Source organism: Carassius carassius, chromosome 32 (assembly GCF_963082965.1).
Source record: "Carassius carassius chromosome 32, fCarCar2.1, whole genome shotgun sequence".
NCBI classification, from domain to species: domain Eukaryota; kingdom Metazoa; phylum Chordata; class Actinopteri; order Cypriniformes; family Cyprinidae; genus Carassius; species Carassius carassius.
In genome coordinates this window covers 9219894-9245283 of record NC_081786.1, presented here as the reverse complement: position 1 = coordinate 9245283, position 25390 = coordinate 9219894, and the positions used below count along the sequence as shown (strand labels likewise).

The following is a 25390-nucleotide window of genomic DNA, read 5'->3' as shown; positions in this document are numbered from 1 at the left end:
CCTTATAGAGCAGTTTCATAGTCATCTGATGTCTTTTTAAAACTCTGTCTATGGTGGAAATGCTGACAGAATTTATATTTGCAAAGACATTGTCATTTATGATTGCACTTTGGATCTCTCTTAGCCTGATGGAATTGTTGGCTATGACCATGTTGCAAATTTCTTGTTCTTGCAGTTGGTTAAATACTGCTGCTCTGCCACCAGCGCGAGGTTGTCGTGCAGTTCTATAGAATAAACAAATAGACTTGCATTTACCTTTACAATATTGTTGTTTATACTGTAAAAATACTTTACATACTGTAAAAAAAAAAAAACATATTTACCTGTTTTCCCTACGAAAGGTCTGCACAATTGATGACAATGTGGACCTGTTTACATTAGGCTGTACTCTTCAACCAGCCTCTTCCATTGTAAAACCATGATTTATGACATGATCCACAAGTGTGGCTCTGATTTCATCAGAGACTCTGACTCTTCTATTTCCACCTCTTCCTCGATTATTTCTTCCTCTACCACCACCACGTATTCTTACACGCCTTCCAATTGCTCTTCCACGAGCATGTTGCTGCATTTCAGGGTTGTGAACGCCCTTCATTTTCAAAAACTTCTACAGCAGTGATTGTGCTGTGGGCAATCTACATATATATATATATATATATATATATATATATATATATATGCTCCCAAAGTTGATTGGTTAAATGGTTAAATGGTTGATTCATATTAGAGGTAATTTGCAATTAGATTGCGAATGCAATTAGAGGTCATGTGCCAATTTAGCAGACATTACAAATAATGTCAATGTCAGATATATTTTAGAATATAAATTCATGTATACTAATTATGATAATTGAATAGATCGTTTTGAATGTGATGGCTTACAGAATAAAAAAATGTCTGAGAAGTTCTGCAGTGTTTGACAGTGTGAGAATCGAGTCATCAGTTTTGATCAACAAGCCATATGCAATTATTTGTTGTCCAAACTGCAGACAGTTGTATGTGCTCTTTGCACACATGTGCCAAAGCATTTGCAATTTGCTCAAATCAATAAGAAATTCCAATCTGATGTGAAAAAGAAGCGAATTGTTCAGAGATCTGAACTTAATGTTTTGGGAAATAAAAAAATCATTTGAGAACTGAGCCAAAGCAATTGAGAAAAACTGTAAAAATGGGGTTCTCTCACTTTCAGACTAGTAACAGTAAAATGCCTTGAAGAGATCATTTAAGAGGAACACATTTGTTTAAATGACATACCTGAGGCTTCTGGGTTTTGTCTGTGCTCTGTAGTATTTATGATGTGTCTCCAGCAATTACCTGTCTATGGTCCATGCAGTTTTCCACAGGAAGAAACATTTAGATTAGCAATCGTTATACACTCGGTTAAATGTGATTTGTTGTGAATGCAGCTCTTCTTTGATCAGCCTGAATGGTTCACTGCTCTGTACTTCCTCGACTGAAACTGGGAAGAAGCTTTCTGCACTGACACTGCAACATGTGCTCTTCCTAATTAAGTGCTGTAGAGGGACATTCATTATTACAGTGGAGCCAAATCTCATTAGTAGGAATAATACATCTTTATTTCAGCCTTAAAGTTACTTCTTTACTCAAGAAACTTACTTCTTTCATGGGATAAATACTTTAGCAGTATTTGGTTCAATACAATACAATATACAATACAATACAAATACAATATTTTTATTGAGTGCGAATTGTACTTGATTGCTTTTGTAACATGGAGTCAGAGACGTTCGGATCCATATGCAGTACTTTATTAACAGAATGGTCAAACAGGCAATGATAAGAGGACAGTGTCAAGTATGTAAGGGGATATCCAAAATCAGAACCAGTAACAAGCAGAGGTCGGGGCAGGCAGCAGAGAATCACAGTTGGTATACACAATCTAAGATCAGACACGGAAGGAACAAACACAGGGAAAACCCTCGGAAATGCCAGACAGAACTAAACAAGACTTCACAAAGACTGAGAGTGACTGTGCTGCTTATGTGTGTGTATGTCAAGTCAAGTCAAGTCACCTTTATTTATATAGCGCTTTAAACAAAATACATTGCGTCAAAGCAACTGAACAACATTCATTAGGAAAACAGTGTGTCAATAATGCAAAATGATAGTTAAAGGCAGTTCATCATTAAATTCAGTGATGTCATCTCTGTTCAGTTAAATAGTGTCTGTGCATTTATTTGCAATCAAGTCAATGATATCGCTGTAGATGAAGTGACCCCAACTAAGCAAGCCAGAGACAACAGAGGCAAGGAACCGAAACTCCATCGGTGACAGAATGGAGAAAAAAACCTTGGGAGAAACCAGGCTCAGTTGGGGGGCCAGTTCTCCTCTGACCAGACGAAACCAGTAGTTCAATTCCAGGCTGCAGCAAAGTCAGATTGTGCAGAAGAATCATCTGTTTCCTGTGGTCTTGTCCTGGTGGTCCTCTGAGACAAGGTCTTTACAGGGGATCTGTATCTGGGGCTCCAGTTGTCCTGGTCTCCGCTGTCTTTCAGGGCAATAGTGGTCCTTTCTAGGTGCTGATCCACCATCTGGTCTGGATACGTACTGGATCCGGGTGACTGCAGTGACCCTCTGATCTGGATACAGACTGGATCTGGTGGCTACGGTGACCTCGGAATGAGAGAGAAACAGACAAATATTAGCGTAGATGTCATTCTTCTAATGATCTAGGAAGTACATAGGGTGTTATGGGAAGTGTTTCCGGTTCCGGTTTACCTAATTAATGTAGCCTAAAAATCCTTTAACGGATTTGGATATTAAAAGCATATTAGCATGTTATGTGTAAGCCAGGAGATGGGTCTTTAATCTAGATTTAAACTGCAAGAGTGTGTCTGCCTCCCGAACAATGTTAGGTAGGTTATTCCAGAGTTTAGGCGCCAAATAAGAAAATGTATGTGTGTGTGTGTGTGTGTGTGTGTGTGTGTGTGTGTGTGTGTTAGCTGCAGGTGTGTGTGTGTGCAATCAGTCCCAGGAATGAGGCAGGATGGGAATTGGAGTTCGAAAAAGGGAATGGACACAAAAATGCCAGAGTCTTGAGTGGAGTGCCCTCTATTGGAGTTTATGGGCACTCCAGCTGGTGATTGTGACAGCTTGATTGTGCGTTCATTCATTTGTTTGTTTGTTCATTCGTTCAATCATTCATTCATTTATTTATCACTTCAAAAAACAATAGTAATATGTTTGTGTTGTAATTCCTTTATTTTTACATGACATTACAGCACATTCAGGTTAAAGCCCCAAACTTTTCAGAACAGAACAGGAATGAAAAATATAAAAAGTTTTACAAATTTAAACAAATAATTATAGTGGCATTTATTGGCACATAATCGAAACTACAGTGTGTGGGAAATGCACTTTCAAATCAACAAATCACGTACCTCTTTCGTTCTGCATGAATTCAGATTTGTGTTCTGTGTACTTCATTTTGCAATACAAATCACAGCATGTTTGAGATGATCATTTCTATTTATTTTTTTGTTACATATTGCACTTTTAATTTTTGATTAATTTTGGAACTTTCGGAAGTAAAGAGAGATATGCAAACTTGGGGGAATATTTTTTCGAACATCTTTGAAAGACTCCATGCCCTTGTTCTGTATCCCTCCCCTCCCTATTCGTCCGTTTCCCTGACAGAATTATTGATCCATCGCATTCCAAATTGGCGCGCGGTGCCTGAGCCTCAACTCTAGTGTCTGGGCTGAATGACACCGATTGGCTCGCTCAGTTCAAGAGCTTTTCCATTTTTAGGTCTATCAGTGCCTTGGGGGCTTTAGAAGCGACATATAATTTTTCTGGGTTGAGGTTTCTTTGAGTTGCAAGCCCCACACAAAGTCCAGCACGATTCCTTATACTTGGCTTAAAAACTGCAGGCTATAGCCTGCATTTGAGCTGTGCATGAAGGTTTGTTTTATTAGCTAGAGGACAGAATTTTGTGTCATTAGGATTACTGTGGGATTGGACTCTCTGCAAAGTTTGGATACCCCATCCTTCATCATACTCAGAGGGTTAACCGCCTCTGCCAGATGGCTCCCAAATTAAGTCCTGATAGGCATATGTCTGCACCCTGTTATTGTATTTGGCAGTTGTGTATTCCTCATCAGACTGTAATCAGGCTGTAATCAGAATAGGGCTGGTGAGAGAGTAATTTGTCAGGCCGACGTGTAGATTGAAAAGTTGGTTGAGGAGGTGGAACATAATTCCGCCGGAATGATTTCTAGCTTCCCATTGTTATAGTTTTTTTTTATTCTTGCTTAATTATTACATTGTGCCATGACATGCCCTTCCTGCTCTACTTTGCAAACTGTCTTCCCTCGGATGTTATTAAACATCTCCATCACTTCAGCAGTTCTTGAGACATGTGGGGAAAAAAAAATTCCCACAACTATTAGCTTTTCAAAAATCAACATTTGCACTTTAAAATGACTTCTGCATGATCACATGCATGTTGTTTTTCAGGTGTGTCCTACAGTACGTTTTCTGCAAGATATTTATGAAAATGTTTAAAAAATCGAATTCAGTCTTCATCCTGAAGGTCTTCTTTACGTAATATATCTGCATCAGATTTTCAGGTCAGATTTTTTTTTAATAAATATGCTTTTTTTGTTTTGTTTTTTGTTGTTGTTCCAACCAAGATATGTCAGCTCCATCAAACAAATTGAATTCTTTGAGATTTTTTATAATTTCGCTCATTTTGAGTAGAACATTTTAGTGGCTTGCACCACAAAAAAAAGTTTTTCTCAGTCACTTTGGTACATTTCTCGAATCATCCTTGACATTTGCAAACCAGTAAGTGCATTTCTCAAAACAACTCGTACAAACCCCCATAAGGAACCATACCGCCAAAGATAAACTGTGTTCAATAAAAGTAAACTTGCCAAAGTGGTTCCTGTCTGAAATAGCAAAACACAATGGATTACCTGCTAAAGCCAGTCTCTTGCTCAAAATCCTTAGTTCATCTCTCAAAAATAAATATCTGTGGCAATGAACACGTCAGTCAAAAAGATAGCCGCACTTAATCCAGATCAAGTTGATAGACTGGTGTTTCTTGCAAACAATATTAAGAAATGAATTAGGCTAGGCTATATGCCTTACTCCTGCTGCTGTTTAAGTTGTCACGTTATTGTTTGTGCCTGTGCTGAATCATTTTTTTTTTCATTTAGCCTAATGTTGTGAGATATGCATACTGGCACTTCATATAAGTTGATATTCTAAGTTGATAACCTGCTGTTTCAAACGTTAAGTAAAAAAAAAAAAAATCCAGATAGTCATGTTTATGACTCACTGTTACAGTTTTTCTCAGTCACTTTGGTGCATTTCTCAAATCAGAAATGAAATTCTCAAAACTACTTGTACAACCTCCACATCATCTAGTCATTTATACACATCATAAAACCAGTTTTTCTTTTGAACAAATTGTGATTTCTTTTGTACATTCATGCAATTGATTACGCACATTTATCTTTATATTTCAGAGAAATGATTTATCATTGGTTGAGCTACATTCTCTTCATTAGTCAAGATTCCCTTGCACAATTCACAAGAAAATCTAATAATGATGTGTAAAAATGAAAAAAGTGCTTGGCCATGTATGACAAGTAAATGAACCATTTTGCATTTAATGACTTATACGATGAACTAAAGATCTTAAGATCTAAACTTATACTAGATGTTTTGGGGGGTAAGACTATTCCACAGACAACTATATTATACATTTTGAGCAACATGACATTAGCAACTGATAATGTAGCAAACCGCAGATAAATGTGCATAATCAATTGCATGAATGTACAAAAGCAATTGCAACTTGTTCAAAAGAATGAGAAACTGGTTTTATGATGTGTATAAATGACTAGATGATGTGGAGGTTGTACAAGTAGTTTTGAGAATTTAATTTCTGATTTGAGAAATGCACCAAAGTGACTGAGAAAAACTGTAATACATGTGTGATATGCCAAATATGAGTATTTCATCAAGACTTTAAGATTGTCTGACTGAATCATCCTGCAATTTCAATTCATTCATTAATTGAAGAGAATTATTGATTTGTTAACAAGGAGCATTAGTATAATAAGTGTAATTTCTTGATAAACTTACACCGCTGTCCAAACATTTGATGTTTTTGAAGAAAGTCTCTTATACAATATGTTCACCAAGGCAGCATTTATATATATATATATAAAGTTTTATTCCTGTTATGGTTAAGCTGAATTTCAAGCAGTCATTGCTCTAGTCCTCAGTGTCACATGGTCCTTCAGGAATCATTTCAGAAAAAGGCCATAATTATATATGATTAGAATGTTTGACTCTGAAATGCTTTGCCTAGTAATTTGTGTTAAATACTTCATGCAAATATGAAGTGGCCCTTTCTGAATCATTTAATGTATGGCGCCAGATCAGTGCCATTTGACTGTGCATTTTCTTTTCAAAGCATTTTTCTTAAGTGCTGCTAAATATTTCCTGAGAGATATTTCCTGCCTTTGATGTTTGACAACAGGTTATTAGTCTTACTCAGAGTTTGACGACTTTATGGTCCAGATATTCCATATTTTATGGCTGTCAGTCAGTGATTGTCATCTTTTGTATGAAACCCATTTACTGTATGGAACAATTCAGCAAAGAATTATCACACCTGTCCAGTTCCTCATGAGTTTCCTTCATAGTTTCCTTTGATGCTTTTTGCTTTATAGATAGACCATCCATATATTGTTTTAGACAGCTATCAGTACTCAGCAGCATAAGCTGTATATTTTATCACTATAAGCCATAGCTGAAGCTTAAAAACCTGGTGTGAGGTATTTTATTTGGTTGGGAATGTGTTGGGAATTCAGGACCATAAACCAAAGTCATAAACACTATCAGCTCCCTGTCAGGCACTCAAGATAACTCAACCATCTCCCCATGGAAGCCCCTGCTAGTTATCATCACATTACAGTAGTGAGAGAAATACATAATAGCCTTAAGATAATGCTCTCCACGGGGAAGTGCAAGCATAAAAACACATTTTAAGTAGCCGAGAGTTCATTTGCTCAGGTTTGTAGATTTAAGGTATCTCTAGGGAGCACTTCAGAGATGAGGAATTATTATTGCTGGTTTGGGATCAGAGCTCTGTACCTCTCACAGTCCACATTAAATTTGTATACAATTTAATATTGAATTGATTCACACTTGAGGGGAAACTGTGGTGTGCATGTTCTCAGTAATAGGAACACCTTCTGTGTTTTTCTCTGGCTCTCGATCTCTTCTCGTCTTTCTCCTTAGAGTATTTGGCAGTCATTTGCGTCCTTAGCTGTTTCATTTGCAATAATGTAATGTAAGCATAGCAATGCTTGGGAAGTTACTTTTAAATGGCAGCATTAAACTAAACATTTTGACTGTGTGCATGGACTTCAATAAATCATTTATTAACATGAACCATGCACTAAAAATCACTAAGCACTAAGCCGATTCACTAAAATCAATTGTAGATGTCTTCCCAATGAGTTTAAGCAAGCAGCTTTCGTTATTTTCATTGTTATTTTTTTCACTTAAATATTGCTGGGGACTTTAAAATATCACATATAGCAAAGTAGTGTTTTATGTAACTAGTAATTACTTATGTACAGTAACTAAAGCTTGTTACTATAAAAACTGAGCTGCTGTCATGCTACTATACTGAAAGATGTAGTTATTTTTACTTTGGTTTGTTATTTCCCCAACACTGCTATATTAGTGCACTTTTGAGTTTGGTGATTTCATCAGAGATATTATAAGTTCACCTGTATGACTTTCTGGAATAAAAAACATGCAGCAAAGAGAATGATGTACTGCGTGTTATTGTAGTGACACACTTGTTTTTGAGTAGCTGTCAGCGGATGACTTCTGCTCTGTGTTCACTATAATATGTGCACTTCTCTTAGCATCTAACTGTGCTGAATTGATACATAGAGTAGACATTCTCCATTCTGTCATTTATGCACCATACAGAGCTGCCTAAATAAGTGTTGTTTTTTAAACATGAACACGCTCATAATTTCCCATTCGATCAAACGAACTGGTAGCTCCACCCTAATGTCATGCCATTGGTTAGGACGGTTTTGCTGTGTCAGTTTGGCCTGGATCCTAAAACAAACAGCGGTGTTTTGGAAGCACCACTGAGCTACAGTGTTTACAGTTATCTGGGAAATCAGCCTAGGAATGGAGAACTTATGTCTCTGCGTATTAGAATAACTGGAATAGAATAAATATTTGGCTTCAAAGATATTACATATTTCACGTTTAATAAAATCTGAAACATAAATTTGGTTAAGCCAACTCCTGATTCCAGATCTTCAGTTTTTCTCCATTTAAAACTGATCCATTTTTTTTTCAGTGGCAGTTGAGATGGCGCCAACTGAACCATTTGGAAATTATAAACAGGGAAATGATCTCAAAAGTGACAGAAGTGACAAAGCAACTGGAATGAATTCATTTATGAAGAGAATAGATAATGTGAGATGACATGAGTAGCAGCGACTGTTGGCGACTTTAAATTGTAATGACTGTTGACTTTATGCAAATGAGCAGCGATCTTCCTCCTGATACTGTAGTTGAGTTGGAACTCCAAAAGTAAAGTGATGTGACGACCTGCAATGCAATGTTAAATTTCTCCAAATCTGTTCTGATGAAGAAAAAAACTAATCTATATCTCAGATGGCCTGAGGGTGAGTAGATTTTCAGCCCACAAAGCGTAAGTGACCTTAGTAGTAAAAGCAAAGTAATTTTAGCGAAAGAGTGAGTTATTTTGATTAAAACTTACAATGAAAATTGTATTCTATTAGAAATAACATGATGAACATCATTCACAGTATGACCAAGAGCATTCACTAAGTGCCTAACAAGAATACACCAGCACAACTAATCTATCATCAAGCTTGCCTTCTCTAGCATCCACGCTTGAAGAAAATTCTACACTTTCCATTTGTATGTGGCTTTACCGGTCAATATTGTTTATCAGTAGTGTGTAAATACTGCCTTTTTATCCATTCTCTTTTTATTTTTGCCAAGACATTCTTGTGTTCATCTGTGAGTAATGAAACATACAGTTTCAGACAGCCAGGTATCAGTGATTATGGATCTGTCCCTGATAAGACCCCTCATCCAACTGAAGTAATGGAGAAAGCAATGATTCACGTTGCTGTTTCTAAATTCAAAAAGCTCTTAGATATTCATGGCCGCCTCAGGCATCTTGTTTGCCAATATACTGTACACTCTCAGTGTACACGTCACTTGTAGATAAATTTTGTACGCTGCAGGAAAAAACTGAACTGTTTTTCCCAGATTATGTTTTTCGAGCATACTAAATTCCAGGCATGTCCTCACGATGCCATTGTAATGAATACAGAATGCATTTCTCCCAGGATCTGTTTCAGCATGAACAGAAATCAGGGTTTGTGTGTGTGTGTTTTATTAGTTATTTATTGGCATACAGTACAGCCAAGCAATTACAAGGGACTGCCCTCCGAAGGTGAAGATATAAAAAGAATATTTAATGCAATTTTGGCTGCAGGTTTATGGTCAGATGAAAGTGAAAAGGGAACATTCATTTTGCTCCAACCCAGGAGTCAATGTAATATACAGAGACATATCCAAAGGAGATGAGTTTGCTTCTGTGGAAAATAATTGCACTGAACTCGCAGGGAATAAAACATTCTTACAAGGAATCAGATGTCAGTTGTTTTCCTTTACCCAAGCTCTCAAGTACAATGCTGTATGTGTTTACTTCATTCATCAAGTAAAGGTGGATCACTACGATTGTGCATGCATATAAGCCACTAGCACTTGACCACATTCGCCCTTACGTAGGCAGGGACATAATATTACTTAATTTATTTATATTTTCATGCTCATTAGGACTCATCTAAAACTTTATTTTTATATTCATTCATTCATTCAGTGTTTTGCTATTACATAGTTTTACAGTTCACATTGACTATGAAAATAACATAGACATGATTTTTTAGTCAAAAATTAAAATTGTGCTGAAAATGTACACTTATGCCATTCGAAGTAGATTAGTTAGTTTATTCATTGGAACAAATTTTGTGGAAAGTTACCATTACGTCATTCGCTCAGCAATGCACCCTCTGCAGTGAATGGGTGCCGTCAAAATGAGAGTCCAAACAGCTGGTAAAAACATCACAATAATCCACAAGTAATCCACATGACTTATGAAGCAAAAAGCTTCATGTTTGTAATAAATCCATCAAGATATTTTTCAAACCAGCTAAAATATGAGTCCTCTGTCCTTATTATTGTTTTCTCTAGTGCATATAGTCGTCTCATCTGTATCAGCAGAGAAATAATATGCAGATCAAGCACCGTTTACAGGTGAAAGTAGTCAAATACTGTTTAAAACAGGATTACATTTTCTTATATTGTAATATTTTAAAAGAAAATAACATATTTTGGACATAACACCAACATTTTGAAAAAACACATACTGTATGTATATTGACTAAAATGAGTGAGAATTCCACTTCAGCATTCATCATTTTATTTGTGGTTAGATACTATATATGAGAAATGGTGCACACCTTTTTGGTGCTTTACACTGTAACACACTGATGTGGAGGGTGATGTATGTACAGTAGTTATGAGAACAGAGGGAGCCTCAAAATCTGATTACAAGTAGTCACAGGAGACACATTTGAAATGCATGTTATTACCAGGTGCAAACAGCAATGCGTTTCGGGTGACCATTTGCGATCCCCCGAGATGGATGTTAATACCAGGTGTAAACAGGACCACAATCATCCTTCCATATCAATACATTTATGACCCATACACAAGTCTATGTTCCTCTCAGCTCTAACATGCTGTTGATTTAAGCAGCACCGATGGACGTCCATAAGCTGATGTCCTACACTAAGCCCTCTCTTACTCTCAGCTTGAGCATTCCTCTCCTGCTGTTGTGTTTACACAGGAGACTGAGTGTTCTTCTTTTCTCAGACAGGTCTGTGCAGGAGTCCTGCTTCAGGCTGCCATGTAAGGCCTGATTATCACTGCGCAACATACAGATATGGAGAGCATTCATAGACACACATTGCGGAGGAAGTTTACAGAATGGCATGGTCAGAATGTGTTTAAGATAAGGATGATTGTTATGACGGTAGTTTTATTTTAATGTTATGAACAACAGATATCATAAGATATATATTTTAACACATGTTTCCTACGAGAATAAGAACATGAATGTATAGATAGACAGACAGACAGACAGACAGACAGATAGATAGATAGATAGATAGATAGATAGATAGATAGATAGATAGATAGATAGATAGATAGATAGATAGATAGATAGATAGATAGATAGATAGATAGATAGATAGATAGATAAAGATATTTGATATAGTATTATTAATAACTGATTACTAAGAATAATAACTTAGCCCCAAATTAGCATATTCGAGTTCTGAAGGATCAACATTATTTTTTTACTGTATTTTTGATCAAATATATGCAGCCTTTTTAATAAATGACAATCAGACAATTGGTAATCAGTCAGACTTCTTTCAAAAAAAATATATATATATTTTAAATCTTAATTATTCCAAACTTTTAACTGGTAGTTGATGTAATGCTGTACCGTGAATATTTAAAGTGATGGACTTTCATTTATTGCTAACAAGACTCATTGTCATGACCGTAATACATGTAGATTGCTCTTCACATGTAAAGCAGGCAAATATAGTTTTATTTCTAAGTAAAGTTTATGTACTTCTAATGGTCTTGGCAGCAATAATTCATCAAATGATGGAGTAGAGCATTATAAATAGGCATATTTCCAAATAAATATGTAGACAAGTACACTCTCAGCATTTTAAAGCGTTAATTGTAACTAGGAGGAGATTCTTTTTTTTTTGTGGCAGTGCTGGCAATGAATGTAGTTGCATGGTGGGCTGTATTTTACCCCCACCTAAACTCTCTTCACAGGAATCAAAGAAATCCCATGAGCCTTTGAATCAGTCTGCATTGCAACCACTCACTGAAGAGTTTAGTTAATCTACCCCTCTTACACAAAGCTATGCATGCAGACATGTTTTTTGCAACTCTGCACACTATTTGCACTCAAGCATGTTCTCAAACGTGCATCTGTGTCTATGTTCTCAGATGTTTCCATTTAGTGCACAACACAAAGGGTGGCATATGTTTCCACTGCTTACCATTATTAAAGGCTGCTTTTGCAATGGCATACATTAAATTACACGCACAAGCTAACAATAACATAAGCTAGTTTAACAGGAATTCCTGTTGTAGTCATGTGGCAGCAGAGTTAGTAAAAACAGTATAGGTAAAGTAAGATATTGTTTTTGAATGTCTGCGCTACAGTGGCCATGTTTATCTCTATCTCTGCTAGTGTAAGCATTCCTCTGGGTGCTCCCGGAGGCTGGGGTAATACTCCGAAGCACAGCTCTAGTGCTTCAATAAAAGGCTGTTGAACTGCATGTGGTCCAACCTTGAAGGAGTAGAGACGAGAGGTTAAAAAGGTTGCTATTTAGTCTGTAGCAGTCTCAGGCAGTGGATTTGAAAGTGAAGTGACATTCAGCCAAGTATGGTGACCCATACTCAGAATTTGTGCTCTGCATTTAACCCATCCGAAATGCACACACACAGAGCAGTGAACACACACACACACACTGTGAGCACACACCCGGAGCAGTGGGCATCCATTTATGCTGCGGCGCCCGGGGAGCAGTTGGGGGTTCGATGCCTTGCTCAAGGGCACCTAAGTCATGGTATTGAGGGTGGAGAGAGAACTGTACATGCACTCCCCCCACCCACAATTCCTGCCGGACCGGGACTCGAACTCACAACCTTTCGATTGGGAGTCCGACTCTCTAACCATTAGGCCACGACTTCCCAAACTTATTTGCTTTACTGATAAGAGCATGTGGGCTTCTCTTAGCATGATATCTAGGGAATTAGTGTTGTGAGTAAAAAAGAGTAAATAATGATGCCACTAGTTTTTATTTGAAACATGAGAGTACATCAGATAAATTTTTTCAGTCACACATTGGTTGAAAAAATACTTTTGTGTTGGATTGCACTCACAGCTATTTCAACTGAGTGAACCGATGTAGTAATAATTGTAAATGTGATCTCTCCTAAAATGTCCTCTTTTTTTACATATGCAGCTCTGGAAATTCTGATTCATTCTAGTGAATCAGTTTATTTGGATGAATAATTTAAGTCAAGTTACATCAGATAAAATTTGATTCAGCACGTAGATGTTTTTTCATTTTATTTTTTATTATTTATTTATCTAGAATTATATATTTTTCCTGTTATATAAATTATTGTAACTTCTTTTAGTTGTATTTAGCATGATTTTATTTTTAAGTTTATAAAAAGTTATGAAGTTGCCATTCTAATTCAGATTTGAAATTGTGTGAAAATGCTTGGATTTGGTATATGAAACATTTCATTCAGTCGTAAACCTTTATTATTTTTGTGGCTGAAAATGCCATTAAATTGTTGGATTGTTATTTTAAAATAAAAAATAAATAAATATGGCTTAGGTAGAATAATTGCAGTTGTGTTTCGCTAATACTGTAGCTTTTATGTTTGTTTGTAAATTATGGTATAATTCTAAATACCAATTATATTATATAAAAATATATTTTAACCTAAAAGTGCTGGATTAATAAAAAAATATATATATTTTTTAGTAGGTTTGAAAATTTTCATTTTGACGAATAATTCAAAATCTCTGGATTTAGATAATGGTAATGTAAAACCCCTGCCCAAATAAACAACACTTATCATTGCCTTGGACAATGTTTGGGATAGGGAATGAAAAATATTTCTATGGTAACGTGAAGATATTTTGAAGACGTGTGATCCCAAATCCTTCTGTAGCGCAGCAGTTCTTGCTTTTCAAAGCAGACGAATTAAACGCTGGCCAATCGCACAGACAGAGGATGTGCCGCTGCCCCGGGGATGTGGATCTTGTCAGAGTCTGTGATAGATTCTTTAGCCTGCCTGAGATTAAGGCATTACTTACAGCGGGGTGGGTCGATACAGATGCACTGTCGATGACTGGATAAAGGAACACATTTTCTGTTCTACCAGTCTTATATGAGAACTTTTCATGTGCCTGGGTGTGTAGCACATACTGTACAGTATCTCACCCTCACCTTATCAGCTACTCTATTTCGTGATGTCAGGTTGTTGTTCATGCAGAGATAAGGGTGTAAATTAGCCCATCATGCTGATGAAACAGTCTAACCCTACAGAGGAGCCCTGTCTAATATTGAGTGCTGATGTAACATATTTTATTCTGACTGGCATTTTCAGTAATAAGGTCACCAAATTGCTTTGGCTTCACAGAAAACCTGTTTATCTCTAGCGTTGTATACAAACATTTCTCAGGTGATCTGGCTTTGAGGCACAACTGAGGTGTTTCAACTGAGAACAGATGGAGCAGAGAATTACAGCTTCCTGATATCCAGCCAACCAGAACGTTTGACCAAACATAGTCAGGAGACACAACTAGAAACGCTAGGAACAGGTAGTAAACACTACTAGAAGAGCAGATAAGGACAGTGTTATTAGAGATATAAGAAAACAGAAAAACAAGAGACCAGATAGACATTCCAGTATCAGTCCAGGTATAGTGAATACATTTCAGTGGGGGACTGTAACTAAGCATTGTTACTTCGTTACTGTATTTAAGTACAGTTTTCCAGTATCTTTACTTTACTGGAGTATTTTTATTTTGAGAAACTTTTACTTCACAACATTCCAAGTCATAACATTGTACTTTTTACTCCACTACTTTTTATGTATCGCTCCTCATAATTTTTTATAAAACAAGTTACATAAAAATTCTAAAATGATTTTTGTTTTTGTTTGAAGTTATTTAAATAATTTATTTAATGCTCTGGTGATATTTCACATTTCGCCTTCCACTGAACTGAAAAGGACTAAAAAAATTATGGGTAGAATGTCAGAGGATGATATGCAGAGGTAAAATAAGGAGAAGGAAGTTGCTCGGGGACGAATCCCTCGCCGTCACTTTTAATCATAAGAGATCAGTAAATAATCTGTCAGAGAGCAGTCTCTCATGCTTCACTGATCTCCTCTGACTGTCGTATTGAGATACTGTGAGATAATTATGGCTTCCCGTCTATAATTGTACCCATGCCAGTGATTAATTCCAATTCAAATCAGGCATATTGATCAAGGTCCTGCATTCATTCACCGCTGACATTTCTGTCGGTTAAAGGCCGTGTGAGGTAATCACAGATCTCCCTCAAACTCTGGAAAAGAATGGTTGACATTTAACCATCATTCTTCAGAAATCCTCATTCACAGCACATGCCTAACATCAAAATACCCAACACACACACACACACACACACACACAGTGCTCTTACTACACAAACTCTCCTCACACTTAACTACCACACCAGGGGGGACAGCACCAGACATGCCAGTCTGTTTTCATGATAAAAGAGTGTTTTCCCATAGATGACTATGAAAACAAAAGCAGTCACTGTGGTTTTCAATCCGTTATTTCACTTTGGAATATTAAGTATTGCTGCATTTTTATGGCATTATCAGACTGGCAAAGAATTCTTTAAAAACGAAGGAGAGTGTTTTTATACACAAAACTATGTTTGATGTACAGTACGTTTGAAGTCATGCTTATAACTCCAGATGTTCGTTTGATTCTCAGGTGTGTTATCAAAGGCTTCACGCTGTGTGTGTCTGTGTGTGCGAGCACATGCCGCTGTAAAAAAGGACCACTTAAAAATGGAAATCTGTTTCTCTTCACCTGCCCTCTGACATCTTTACATTTGAATCACATTACAGTTTCACAGATTAAATCAACTATAGGTGTGTGTATGTATGTGCAAACAGTTGGCACTAACCTCATTTGCCATCGTGTGGCCTTCACACTTCCCTCCACATCTTCCCCGGTCACCATGACAACAGCCCGCTCATCAGTTGCTGTTTGCGGATCAGCCAAAAATTAAGACAATTCCCAAATACCACGACTTAATGGGATTATGTCTATGCGTGTCACTAGTTTTGTACTGAACGTGTTTGCTATCCTTCATCTGAGCTTGTGTGTTTGTTTCAGCTCATAGCACAACCCTAATAGGATAAAATCACAGAGCTGAACGCAGGAGCGCAGGGGCCCGAATCAGAGCCCAACGCCAATTAGATTTCTTTTTGACTTCATCTTTTGTTGCTTGATTCACTCTCTGCTATTGATATCTCACTCAGATGAATGAACATGAAGCCTGTATTTAACATCACACTCTCTTTGAGGTTTTGTTTATTGCATTGAATGCTCGTTTTTCAGTTTTTACTTACAAAGTGTTTTTACACTAATCAGTCTATTTTTTATGTAACATGTCTGATATCTCCTTTAAAGATGAAACAGACTGCAGCATCTAAAGCTGTAAGCAGTCAAACTTTACTGATTAACACACAATTTGAATTTTTATTCACATTTTATTCACAATTCACACTCTAAACTCTGAAACAGTAGTGCTTTCGGCTGCACCTTTGCCACATTGAATTCTGAAAAATTGTGTTTTTTTGATCTGACATAATAACAATAAAACAATTGTTCTAATACAGTATTTCACTTAAATTCAGACAATATTATCCTTGCTGTTTTATATGAATGTGATGTGCAGGTGTGTGTAGAACATCTCTGAACATGGTTCATCTTAGTCGGAACTGAAACTGTTTAGTTAAACACTGATATCTCTTTTCACAATGCTGATTTTACATTAAACATCGAGATATAGTATCTCAAATTTTTTATCTGCTTAACATGTATTCCACATTGATATACAGTATAGAGGTTAAGCAATATTATACAAACAGAATCATTGCTGTACAAAATTGTGTACTGAATTAAAGGGTTAGTTCACCCAAAAATCTAAATTATGTCATTAATAACTCACCCTCATGTCGTTCCAAATGCGTAAGATCTCCGTTCATCTTCGGAACACAGTTTTAGGTTTTTTAGATTTAGTCCGAGAGCTCTCAGTCCCTCCATTGAAGCTGTGTGTACAGTATACTGTCCATGTCCAGAAAGGTAAGAAAAACATCATCAAAGTAGTCCATGTGACATCAGAGGGTCAGTTAGAATTTTTTGAAGCATCGAAAATACATTTTGGTCCAAAAATAGCAAAAACTACTTTATTCAGCATTGTCTTCTCTTCCGTGTCTGTTGTGAGAGAGAGTTCAAAACAAAGCAGTTTGTGATATCCGGTTTGCGAACGAATCATATGATGTAAACGGATCTTCTTGAACCAGTTCACCAAATCGAACTGAATCATTTGAAACGGTTCGCGTCTCCAATACGCATTAATCCACAAATGACTTAAGCTGTTTACTTTTTTAATGTGGTTGACACTCCCTCTGAGTTAAAACAAACCAATATCCCGGAGTAATTCATGTACTCAAACAGTACACTGACTGAACTGCTGTGAAGAGAGAATTGAAGATGAACACCGAGCCGAGCCAGATAACGAACAATAGACTGACTCGTTCACGAGTCAAGAACCGGTTGCATCGGTTTTCGGATCACCAGTACTTCTTTCGGACAGTTCGATTAAATAAATCGGTTGAAGAAAACTGTTCACCGGTTCATTTGTGCTCGACGTAATGACGTCATTTGCGATGATTGCCCTTGATTCAAGCCTTCGGTTTACTTGGGCTCATAACATTAGCACAGAATCAGTTTTTGTTTATTGAGCACTAAATCAGCATGGTAGACTGATTACAGCAATTGACTAAAGATTGCTGAAAATTGATCTTTGTCATCACAGGAATAAATTACATTTTAAAATATATTAAAATAGAAAGCAGTTCTTTTAAATAATTTTATTCCAAATTGTATTTTTGAACAAATACATGCAGGATTGGTGAACATATAGAGGTTTAAGAACATTTAAATATATATATGTTTTAGTTATGTATAATATTTTAAAACAAATCAGGTTCTCTTTGACAGCTTTGTTCTCTCAGTTTTAAACAGTGTCTACAGTATATGTATTCTTGCTCTGCCTATTGTAAAGTAATTATCCGTTTGTTTCCGTTGTGGGAGAACGTAGATTGAATCTAATAGCTTGTTACCTCTGACTCTTTGGTTTGTATGTGTGTGTGTGTGCACGCGCTTGTGCAACAGTAGTCATATACATTTGTTAATTTCTCTTTTTTTAAATGTTCATATATGCCTGGTATTTTTATGTATGCTATTTTTGCAACTATGATTATAACTTGTTATTATGTGATCAGATTGTCATTCCCTAATCTTGCATCTCACCTACTTTTCACTCTCATCTTTGTCTTCCTCCTCACATCCTGCTGCCTTATCAAGATGAAGAAGAGTTACTGAAAGAGAGACAGATGTTTTCAGTTCAAAATCTTTCCCCTTTAAAGTTTATGACTATATTTAGTAATGTAGGCCTGTTCTGCTGAATGATGCTGTATGATTGTCAGCCTTCCTTTAAGAGCAGCAGTCAGCAGCCCTTTTGACTTATTTCTGAAATTAGATTGCCATTTCATAAGGATGACACCCCCACCCCCCAAACTCCCAGAAGTAAGATGTGTGTGTGTGTGTGTATTTGTGTGCAACTTCTGGTCAAGAACTAGATATCATTTTTATTTGAAGAGATGAGACATTCAGCTGTCCTTGGCCATGAGCCAGTTACATTCTATTCTCTGCCTCCATCAATGAGATTAACTGTGCGTTTGTGTGAGGCATTCTGGGAAAACTCTGCAACAACTTCCTCTTACAGAATCAAAGTAAAGAAACACTTCAACCATCTTTCATCTTTCTTGATGTTATTTTTTTTCTGCTGTTCGTGTGCCTGCTAGCCCAGAGACTATCATATACATAAAAGCTGGATGTGCTTTTAACTGGAAAGTAATAGCTATTTTGAAAAGGTTTGATCTGCTAGTTGTTGGTACAGGCAGAGCTTTTGCATATAAACTAGTTTTAGCATAAATTGTATTCAGATTTAATGGAGACAGCAGTTAATATTTACATACAGTTTATTGTAAGGTGATTTTGATATAACTTAATATCTGTTATAAACCTAGGCTCTTAAAATATTGCTCTAGATTAGTGTTTCCAAACTTTTTGTGTGTGTGTGTGTGTGTGTGTGTGTGTGTGTGTGTGTGTGTGTGTGTGTGTAAGTCTGTCAGTAAGGCTCTGATACTCTTTCATCAACAAGTGTGACCCTGGACCAAAAATCCATGGTTTCCAGAAGGAAAAGAGATGCTGCATCGAACACTTTTGGAACGCCCCCAGCGAGACCCCATGCTGAAGCATGTGTGAAATCAGTCCAATAGAGAAGCGAGACGCCACAAGCGGGGTGATATAAGCAACTAGGTAGCATAAAGGTGCATCCTGCAAATGCACGTTAGCTTCTGCGGAAGCGAGCTCCTGCAGGGATGCAGGGAGACGCAGCGTCTCGTTCCCTTCGGGGAACCATGATTACATACTTAACCTCGAGACGTTCCCGTTCAGGAAACTTTGGGAACAAGAATACCGACTGTGCCATACGAGTAAGTCCCTGTCTGATCTGTGTCTGGCAAGAACATCAAGACAAGAGAACTTGGGACCCCGGGGTTGGTGTCAGGTCCAAACTATAAAACCGGACAAATGTGTGCGGAGAGGACCAATCCGCCGCAGCACACATATCCTGGAGGCCCACACCCACTGATATACTCGCACTAGACAGAGCAGATTGAGTCGTTCCTGGCCTGCTTCCTGGAAGGGGGGAGGACAGAAGGCCTGTTGTACTATGGGACCCGGCGAAGAGGTGGACACCTTAGGGACATACCCGGGTCTCGGGTAAAGAAACGCCCTAACCATGCCTGGTGCGAACCCCAGGCATGACACTGTGAGTGCCAGAAGATGCCCTATCCTCTTCAGCGAGGATATAGCAAGGAGGAAGAATGTCTTTGGTGTGAGGGGCTTGTCAGAGACATCTTTAGTGGGTTGGAAAGGAGCATTGCAAAAAACCTCCAAGAACCACCGGCAGGTCCCACGAGGGCACCTTGGTGCGATGTACTGGCCTCAGTCTCCCGCTCAGCAGTCCCAAAGACCTGGGAACGATGAGGGAGGAAGTGCTGGAATGAAGCCTCCTGCTTCTTTGCCTCCTGAAACCTCTCGCCGACAGTATCGACTGTGCTGCCGAAGAGGCCAGAAGGTGATAGCTGTGCATCCAGCAGGAAGATTCTGTCCTTGTCTTGTAATTCGGACAGATTATTAGTAGTCACAAGAGCTGTCATGGAACGGCCGATGTGCCCTTATGCATCCTGGTTGCTTACATCACCCCGCTCGTGATGTCTCACTTTTCTGTTGGACTGATTTCACACATGCATCAGTACAGGGTCTTGCTGGGGGCGTTCCCAAAGCATTCGATGCAGCTCGAGTTCCTGAAGGGGAACCAATCATAAGTAGCATGGGTATATTTGTAGCAATAGCCAAAAATACATTGTACTGTATTTGTTAAAAATGATAGATTTTTATTTTATGCCAAAATCATTAGGATATTAAGTAAAGATCATGTTCCATGAAGATATTTTGTAGATTTCCTACTGTAAATATATCAGAACTTCCTTTCTGATTAGTAATATGCATTGCTAAGAACTTTAAAGGCGATTTTTTTTTTGCACCCTCAGATTCCAGATATTCAAATAGTTGTCCTATCCTAACAAACCATTTTTGAACATCTTTGACACTTAAGACTGGTTTTGTGGTCCAGGGTCACATATGAAAACATTTGAGATGTATTATTTTGTTTCTTATACAGAATTTTTGTTTGCATCATTAATATTATTAACATTGTTCACCATTACTAAATTCACCAAGTAGCTTTTTGATGAACTTGTTTGAAGTTTTGATGGCTCTTGGGAAACTTTCTATGAGAAAGGCTGTATTGATTTATAAGTCAAACCATGTGGGACAAAAGTAATTTCAGTAATGCTCCATAGAACAAGTATGAAATATCATTGATGACTGAATAATACAGATTATGAAATACCACCTATGAGTCTTTTATAAAGATTTAATGAGAATTTTCTAATTGCAATAGGCAACCAAGACTAAACATTTTCAAGAATGCAAACTCAAAATCTTGCCCGAATTTCCCCCCACTTTTTCTAATATAAATTATACACTTGCAAGCATTTTCAGTGTAACAATAAGGAGCATTACAACAAGTTACTTATAACATTATACATGAGGAAAACAACAACAAAAATGGCTAGGAATTTGAGAACTTTATGTATTAATAAAAGAGTGAATTTGTTATTTTTGTATGGCAACCTATTCAGTAATTTATCAGATTTGTTCCTATATTAATATTTTACTTCAAGATTAAAGAATAGAGCGTTTTTTAAAGGCTTAGAACAAATTAATGAATGTTTATTTGTTTATTTATTTATAGAAAACAATCTGGTGCTTCAACATCCACATATTTGGATGCAGCTTGATAAACATTATATTTCTTATGCTATATTTGAAAACGGATTTCTTTGAATCCTTCCAAACTAAGATTTAATACTTGTCTCATTTAATAGGTTAACATTGCCCTCTAGTGTAGATATAAAGAAACAGTGAGCTTCACTTAGGAAACACTCCTACATAGAGTTAGTAGTTACTTTAAAGTTTCACTGCAAACATTTGACATAAATGTGAAATGAATAAACATAAATTGATTATTTTGCTCTCTGTCCTCAGAATATGCCCGGCCTGCACGATGGACTCCAACAGCACAGAGTTGGGCCTGTACTCACCATCCGACGCCCTGGAAGTGGGAATCTACCCGGCATCCACTCCATGGCCATTGCTCCAGAACACAAGCCTCATCAACCTCAGTGTTGTTTTCAAGCTCAATGGGAGTAATGTCGAGGTTGAAGGTCAATCCTATGATCCTCTGGGCGGCCATTCACTCTGGCAGGTCATTCTCATCGTTGTGTTTACAGGACTGCTTTCCCTTATTACTATTATCGGCAACATCTTGGTCATGGTGTCGTTTAAGGTCAACCGCCAGCTCAAAACAGTTAACAATTACTTCTTACTAAGTTTAGCCGTGGCAGATCTCATCATTGGGGTCATCTCTATGAACCTGTACACTACCTACATTGTCATGGGCCACTGGGCAATGGGAAACTGGGCATGTGACCTCTGGCTAGCAATAGACTACGTAGCCAGCAATGCATCCGTCATGAATCTGCTGGTCATTAGCTTTGACCGGTATTTCTCCATCACAAGGCCTCTGACGTACCGTGCCAAACGCACCACCAGGCGGGCAGGAGTGATGATTGGCCTGGCATGGTTTGTGTCGCTCATACTTTGGGCTCCTGCCATTTTGTTCTGGCAGTATTTTGTAGGAGAAAGAACCGTTCCACTGGATAAATGCTACATTCAATTTCTCTCAGAGCCTATTATTACATTTTGCACTGCAATGGCAGCTTTCTACCTGCCGGTGACGATAATGAGTGTTCTGTATTGGCGAATATACAAAGAGACAGAGAACCGTTCTCGGGAACTTGCAGGATTACAAGGCTCGGTTGGAAGGTTCGGAGGTGTCGAGCGACCGCACTTCCATCTCCGTGCCACTGGGGGGAGCTCTAGAAGCTGCAGCAGCTTTGAACTGGGCCAACCTGGCCACAAACAAAGCTCTGTTCATGGCCTGAGTGGGCGATTCCACTGCTGGGGGTGGAAGGCGGGTGGCAGGGATAAAGGTGGGCCGCACCGGGAGGCAGATCAGAGCAGCAGCGACAGCTGGAATAACAACGACGCTGGACTGTCAGCCGACCACTCGGGCTCATCTGACGACGACGAGAGCGCGCCATCCACCACACGGGCGATCTTCTCCATCGTTCTCAGTCTGCCTGGCATGAAGGCAGCTGTAAACTCCCAGGTCACTTCTTGTGAGGATTTGGACACTGAGGAAGATCCATTACGGTCCCCTGTGGAGAACGATGGCAGGGATGGCAGCATCACCCGCTCCATCACCAACGGGAACAAGAGGTTTGTTGGAAGCATGAGTAAAGTTCACTCAGTGTCTGCCATACAACCGTCAATGGATCCAAACATTGATGGAACCAACACCACTGTCAAATCCCCCTCAGCGCCTATAACTTTCAAAGAGGCAGTCCTAGCAAAGCGTTTTGCAGCTCGCGCAAGGACGCAAATCACCAAGCGGAAGCGTATGTCGCTAATAAAAGAAAAGAAAGCAGCGCAAACTCTAAGCGCCATCCTTTTCGCTTTCATTATTACGTGGACACCTTATAACATTATGGTGCTAGTAAACACCTTCTGTAATGGCTGCATACCTGAGAACCTCTGGGCACTAGGCTATTGGCTATGCTACGTTAACAGTACAGTAAATCCTATGTGCTATGCCCTTTGCAACAAAACTTTTCGTACCACTTTCAAGATGATCCTGCTTTGTCGCTGGGATCAGAAAAAAAGCAAGCCAAGCTTTCCACAAAGACAGGCTGTGAGATTTCACAGGAGCATACCGACAGACTCCACATAGCAGCCTGGTGGCGAAGCTAATTTGCTAATGCTAAAATGTAAGTTTCAAAGGGTGATTCCTCAAGTATCTGTACTATATAATGAAGCTTTAATGTGTGAGTCTCAATGTAGAAGTGTAGACGTCAGTCACTTATGATTTGGGTCACTTGATTGTAAAATTTTAAGACACTGTGGTTTAGTGTACAAAGAGTTTCAGTGATACTGAAGCACAACTAAGCAAGTGCAGTGGCCATCAGTACTTCCTGTGGACTTTTATATGCCTTTTACTAAATCAGCAGTGCCAACTTTCAGGAGTTCAGCAGCGACATATAAAAAGGACATTTGAAAGGAGACTGTATTTTGAACCTCAAAGAGCTGATTGGATGTGATGATCTCAATTACTTGTTTGAATATTTTGGGGTTGAATATTAAATATCTCGTTTTTGTCAGTAAAACAGAAACTAAAATGTGATTTTTAAAAACGGTGATGTATATCAAAGTATTTACAGTGAAGATATTTCTTTTTCTAAGTGAACTGTGCTGATTTCTGTGAAAATGTGCCACACAGAGGTTCAGTGTCTTTGCTGTCTCGGTAAGTGTAAGTGTTCTATTCATAAACAGCACTTCCGTAAGCTGCTCTTGTATAAAGCGTGGTTGTTTACATTTGTTTTGCTACAAGTATTTTAATAGCTATTATGTAGGTTTTCAGTGCACATTATGTTTGTATACTTTGGAATGCCTTATGTTTGGACTTTAAGATTGTGCACTGAACATACTGGGCTAGCTGTGAAATCATTTATGGAACCTAAACAATGTTTTTAACTGTTTAATGGACATTTAGATTTTGATATTAGTGCATTGGAACGTAATTCCATTTACAGCCAAACTGTCTGCTGTCACCACCATGTTTGGGAATGCCAGGCTTTAACATTACGGGCCAATTTAGTTTCCTAAAGCAGCTGCAGATTTGCTTCACAAAATACAGACCTATTGTGTCTTTTTTCAACTGTGGGCTCCTTTGGCACTGTGGAGAAATAAAAATCACTTAAAACAGTTCATTTAAATTGCCTTCAAACGACCCTGCTGAAAAAAAACCAGGATATTCTTTGTTTTGTTTTGACGCTGTGATGCTGGTTTATGCTGGTCCTTTGCTGGTTTAAGCTGGGCACGTGCTGGCAAAGGATCAGCATAAACCAGCGAAAGGACCAGCACAAAACACACCTAACCAGCATCAGCTTTTTTTTTTTCAACAGGAAATATCCAACAGTGGTCCTCAATCAGTGGTCAATATCCAACGATTTCCATCATATCTCAAATAATGTATTTAATAACAGTAATAAAGTTTATTATCATTCTTTGCTGGAAATTGCATTTCAAATATTTATGGAATAAATTTCCCTTTTCAAACACACAGTTAAATAACATTCTTCACAAAAATTAAAGCTTTATTCGAAATAACACAAATTTTAAACTTGCCATTCTGTTCCAACACTAGTGTTTTGAAGAAATATTATGAACAATTGCCTGATTTGTAACTTAGCCGCCATTTGTATTAAATAAACACGAACCTTTTGATATGTTTTTATGTTTTACATTGCAAATGATGTTTGTATGTTTTGTAAGGCCTTGTAAGATCAAAGTTAAAATTGAGCTTCTGTGCGGTATGTTGTTTGTGGCTGTGCTGTCGTTTTGTTCCAAATTGGCTGTGTACAAGTTAAAATTGAATTATAGAGTTACTGTCAGATTTGTGATAACTGTTGGATGTTACAAAAATAACGCCCAGTACAAAATGCATTTTTATCCTCAGATTGTTTCTCAAAATAAATGTAACATTTTAAA

The 25390-nt window shown here is 37.9% G+C and overlaps 1 protein-coding gene across 5 annotated transcripts in view; it reads left to right on the top strand.

Annotated features, from left to right (window-relative positions):
• The window catches only part of chrm3a (cholinergic receptor, muscarinic 3a), a 96258-nt gene extending 71720 nt beyond the window's left edge, over positions 1–24538 (top strand). For all 5 annotated transcript variants that reach the window (XM_059520137.1, XM_059520135.1, XM_059520136.1 and 2 more), the window contains one exon: positions 21767–24538. In XM_059520137.1, the coding sequence (XP_059376120.1) occupies positions 21767–23573 (1807 nt within the window). In that variant the 3' untranslated portion in view covers positions 23574–24538. The remainder of the gene's footprint in view (positions 1–21766) is intronic.
• Positions 24539–25390: the final 852 nt, after the last annotated feature.